General features: G+C 33.7%; 2 protein-coding genes across 4 annotated transcripts; both read left to right on the top strand.

The window, feature by feature from the left end:
* The first annotated feature begins 1,014 nt into the window (after window positions 1–1,014).
* On the top strand, window positions 1,015–5,257 carry LOC107822032 (haloacid dehalogenase-like hydrolase domain-containing protein Sgpp). Of its 3 annotated transcripts, none has more exons than XM_075230504.1 (5): window positions 1,015–1,486; window positions 2,948–3,062; window positions 3,221–3,372; window positions 3,923–4,184; window positions 4,804–5,257. In XM_075230504.1, exons 2-5 carry the CDS (start codon window positions 3,051–3,053, stop codon window positions 4,996–4,998), a joined length of 621 nt encoding a protein of 206 aa, XP_075086605.1. In that variant the 5' UTR covers window positions 1,015–1,486; window positions 2,948–3,050; the 3' UTR covers window positions 4,999–5,257. The 3 variants fall into 3 exon arrangements, with proteins under 3 accessions (XP_075086605.1, XP_075086606.1, XP_016504004.1); XM_075230505.1 differs by having other exon boundaries at window positions 1,022–1,486; window positions 2,945–3,062; XM_016648518.2 differs by lacking the exon at window positions 1,015–1,486 and adding an exon at window positions 2,093–2,256.
* LOC107822033 (uncharacterized) lies at window positions 1,101–1,475 on the top strand. Its single transcript, XM_016648519.2, has one exon. It carries the CDS (start codon window positions 1,101–1,103, stop codon window positions 1,473–1,475), a length of 375 nt encoding a protein of 124 aa, XP_016504005.2.

The following is a 5,257-nucleotide window of genomic DNA, read 5'->3' as shown; positions in this document are numbered from 1 at the left end:
CATTAGGTAGCCGATTTTAAGTACACTATTTATAGTTTGACCAGATTAGACAAGCTTCAGAATGCTCATTTTCGTCCTCCTCCTCCTTCCCCTTTTTTCATTCAAGTTTTACGGTATGAAAATTTGAACTGTGAGAGACTAATTTTGATGATCTGAAGTTTGAACGCCCAAAATCAAACTTCAGACCTTCGAATCCGAAGTTTGAACTATAGTCACTGATTAATTTTGAAAGTCTAAAATTTGAACGGCCAAAATTAAATTTCAAAATTACGAGTCTGAAGTTTTGAACTGTCAAAACCTAACTTCAAGCTAGCGTTTGGCCATAGATTCTCAAATTTGTTCTGAAAAATCTGATTTGGGTGAAGTTTGGTTTGAAGATGAAAATGTGTTTGGACATTAGTTTTCAAAACATATTTCCAAAATTTATTTTGAAAAAATATGAAATATGACTTATACCCACAAATTCTAAAAAACTATCACAAATACCCAACAATACCATTATAATAACATTTATTATATTATCACAAACCATAATCCTGAACATAAATAAATTTGATACAAAATTATCATTTTTATAATGAACTACATGATATACTATCAGGTGACCGAGAAGACGAAGTAACATTGTTACAAAATAATAAATAGTAGGTTCTTTTATAAAATACAAAAGTATGGGGCAATTTTTAAAAAATGTAATAGTGATATTTTGGCCCAAAACCAGCAATTGAGCTGGTTTTGGGATTTAGGATTTTGTCAAAATATAGGCAAAATCTATGGCCAAATATATGTTTGTCAAATAAAATCCAAATTTATTTTGGCAAAATCTATGGCCAAACGGGTCCCAAATTTCGGGCTGAAGTTTTATTTTGGTAGTTCAGACTCCCGAAGATCTCAAGTTTGAAAGTTTGATCTAAAATTTCTGAGATTTGGAGTTCTGATTTCGAGATGGTTAAATATTAAATATTACAAATTTCGACTATATTTTAAATATATTTATACATTTCGCTCAAATAAATTGTGCACGCTAGGGAACACCAAAGCCCCCACTTTTTCTTAGGACTCAACCCGACCCCATATAAAAACCCATACGACACCGTAAAATGGCCACCGCCGGAAGCCGCCACCTCCTCCGCTTACTCCTCTCCTGCCGGAAAATCACGGCACAAGTGACAACCACCAGCACCGACACCATCATAGCAATGTCTTCATCATCCGAGCAAGAGTTCGCGGCGCAGTGTAAAGCCAAGCTCAACCGAGTGCCGAGGTGTCGCAATTTGTGGGACGCGAAAATAGCTTCTAGAGTCGGAGAGAAGCTTGGGGATCGACTTAAGGAAGTTAAACTCTATAACGTGGAAATTGACGTTGAAGAGGAGATTAATCGGCCAGTTCATTATAGGAAAATGGTGGCGCCGCTTTTTGAGTCCGTTAAGGGCAAGGGTATTGCTGTGATTGGAGCTGACAAATTGGGTTTCTAGTCAATTTTTGGGTATCCTTTTGTTCTCCTTTGAATTCTGTTAAAAAAAATGAATAAAGTAGCATTTCATTTGTACCATTTCATGTGTCATATTTATTAGAAATAATTTAATATTAAACTTTCTAGTTTATATTAATGAGACAATTTATAGTCAGAAAAATGTTTGTGGTTTATTTTAGATCATAAATTTTAAAAGTTAATCTTTTCTATTAATTTGTGTAGTTTGCTTTGTGTTATGGCGTTTCAAGTTTTTAAAAAAAACTGAAAAAAGAAAAGAAAAATGTTATGCTCCTCAAACAGTTGTTGCTTAGTGAGATATTTTAAATTCCACTCTTAATTCTGTTTTAAAAAATAGAGCGAAAAATGCTTCATTTGGTTTAAATTACTGTGCGATTCAGATTAACCAGCAATTCGAGGATCTAAATTTAAAAAAAAAACAGAAAAAAGAATGGAAAAAAAAATGTCTAAAGGAATAGTTTGTGAAAGGTGTTCGTTAGAAATTAGACGAAACTCCCTTCTTTTTTGCAATTTTCTCGCAGAGGAGTATTGTGATCATTGTGAAACTTCTCTACCCCTCGTTGTTTATCATATTAGTCTGTAATCTCTATGAATTCTATTATTTTTCGTCTGTTTGCTTCTGAGGCAGTTTCAAGTTTGAGCTGATCCTCGAGGCAGTTTCCCAAGCAGAGGTTGGTTCATCTAAGGTTACACAACTCTTAACAATTGTGTAACACCCATTATAACAGGATGACCACTTCTGCTGGGGATAACTCTAAGGAAAGGTGAAATTCCATATCCTCATCTTTTTTCGTATATTTAAGGGACAACTTGTATTTAACCAAATATTTCTTCTTGTTGCTTATTTTATGGTTGATCATGTCGTTGTCCTTGTTTTCCAATTCATAATCGATGCAGAAATTCATTTCTGAATGCATTAATAGGGAAAAGCAAGTTGCGTTTCATGAAACAATAGAACAGCGGTGCATATTCAAATTGGTTTTTTCAAAAATATGAATTTTATTCTATCACTAAGAAATGTATTAGCATAATTCAATCCTATCATCCTGCATTATATAAGGCCCATGCACCCTTAAGAACTCCAACTAGAGCCAAATAAGCATTCCTCACAAAATTGAACAACCCAACTAACTAGATTAATCTCCATAAAGACTCAGGATACACTAATTGTACTGCATCTTAATGTCAATCAACTATATATGCTTCAATCATGAATTAGTTAACATCAGTCATATGAGTTTCGTTCTAACTCTCACCATCAATGTATTGAAATCCTCCTTCTTTCTCGGGGTATAAATTCGGTTATATTTCGAGATTCTCAGAGAGACAAAGTTTGTACTGCATCAAAATATTGTAACAATTTCCGTTTCTTCTTTTTTTCCCTTTTTAAATTCTTGTGTGATGGGGGCCAATACATAGAGCATAGCTAATTGCTGCTACATTTTATCTTAGCAGTTCTTCCTCTCTCGCAAGGCTTGCTCCCCTTCAAGCAGTATTATTTGACATTGATGGAACTTTATGCGATTCTGATCCATTTCACTATCTTGCATTCCGTGAAATGCTTTTGGAGGTATGTACTACTAACTATTATGTATCATTTTATTTCCTGTAGATGAAAAGGAAAATGTTAGTTATCAATAAAAAACAGGTGTCAATGTTAAATGTTAAATGTTAAATGTCAAATCTTGATTTTTTTTTTCCCTTTGCGATGTGGGTTAATTTCTACAGATAGGCTACAATGGGGGCGTGCCAGTTGATGAGGAGTGGTTTGTCAAGACAATTTCTGGAATACACAATGAAGATCTTGTCTCTGTCTTTTACCCTAATGATCATGAACAGGGTGTAAAATTCTTGAACGACAAGGAAGCTTTGTTTAGAAGGTTTTTAACTTTCTATCCTACCTTGTTTTTTCTATTGAGTTTAAATGTTATCCACTGATAGTGTAAGAAATATTTACACAATTTAGTCACTTATAAGATAATTATAGGTAAAATTGTATGATAAATATTAATTGGTAACCTACTTAAATTGGTAACTATCTGCTATAATAGATTAAATTACATTGATCATGTAAAAAATTGGATCCTTTCGATGTGATAGAATAGAGAAAAACATTCTCAAAAATTGACTAGGTGAATTTTCCGTTTATTCATCAAATAAGTGGTCCTTCTAAAGTTGACATTAATTTACTAGCATAGTGCATGAAAGGATCCTTGAATAACTATAGGGTAACTTGAAAATCCTTAGTGAAGTTTCATTAGAAATATCATCGGGCAAGAAGGGCTCCAGAAAATGTTGATCATATATGAGAAGATGGGCTCTTCAGTGACATGTAACTTAAATTTCGTTTCAATTAGTGTTATGCAACTTAACTATAGATCCATATCATTCCACCAATCTTATAGTAGCTATTTTGGGTGGAAATTGTAGATTGGCAAAAGAACAATTGAAACCTCTAAATGGTCTCTACAAGTTGAAGAAGTGGATTGAAGATCGTGGTTTGAAACGAGCTGCAGTTACCAATGCACCTAGAGCTAATGCTGAACTGTGTATAAATCAACTTGGCCTTGCTGATTTCTTTGATGCTCTGATTCTTGGAAGTGAGTGCAAACATGCAAAACCATATCCTGATCCCTATTTGAAAGCCCTTGAAGTGCTGAATGTATCAAAGGATCACACATTTGTATTTGAGGTATGATTTCTTTTGACTTTCAGTTTTTCTTATCAGTTTTCATCAAAGTAATTTCATGGACAATCATCCAACTTTCACTTTGTCGCACCTCATAGAACTAATTTATATAATGTAGAAATAACTCAATTATATCTCTATATTATGGAAAATAAAAAATGCCAAAAAATGCTATATTCTGTCCCCGAAACATAAGTAGGTTGTCGCTTCAGCAACTGTCCATGCAGCAGCTCAAAAAAAATTAAAACACCCAATTTCTGACCCAGCTTTTTTAAACAGAAAACTAATGATCACGCACATGGTTAGAGACACCGGACGTTATTAGGGTCGGAAAATGAGTTTTTTCTTTTAAGTGGTGACATGAATAGTGTGTAAGGTGAGTTGATGACGTGACTATACCTACATGACAATTGTATACATTTGCCAATTTACTTGTGTTTTCTCTGGCATTTGATTTAGTATTCCGGCACTTTTTGTTTTTTCTGCTATATAAACATAGTTTAATTATTTTTCCTATTATACAAATTAGTTTTATAACTTTGATCTAATAGATTAAAAATTTTCTGGACGTCTATGAAATTAACCTAATGAAACTTTTATTGTATGTTTGTTCCATGGGTAGGATTCTGTCTCAGGAATAAAGGCTGGGGTGGCAGCTGAAATGTCTGTTGTTGGCTTGGCAAATCGAAATCCACCTCAATTACTTATGGAAGCAAATCCTACTTTTCTTATTAAAGATTATGAAGATCCAAAATTATGGGCAGCTCTTAAAGAGATTGATAAGATGTCAGGCACTGGGAAGAAGACCATAGCATGAGGCAATAAGGCATAGATAATATATAAGAGGTGAAAGATCGGCGAAAGGAAGGACTTACTCATAATCGATGTTTACACTAAATCTTATTGGTTTTTGCTATGGTTAATTGATAGATTGAGGCGAAAGTACATAGTAGTACTAATTAACCATGGTTAGCGATAAAGGTGTATATGAAAGACACGTATCATGTACTCATCGGCCTTGTGTAAACTCCATGTGTGAGTCAATTTTTTTCAGTGAAGACCTTTATTTTTGTTTC

The sequence above is a fragment of the Nicotiana tabacum genome, chromosome 15 (assembly GCF_000715075.1).
Source record: "Nicotiana tabacum cultivar K326 chromosome 15, ASM71507v2, whole genome shotgun sequence".
In the NCBI taxonomy this organism is placed as follows: domain Eukaryota; kingdom Viridiplantae; phylum Streptophyta; class Magnoliopsida; order Solanales; family Solanaceae; genus Nicotiana; species Nicotiana tabacum.
Note: the sequence above shows the minus strand (reverse complement) of the source record. Positions and strands in the feature narration are given on the sequence as shown.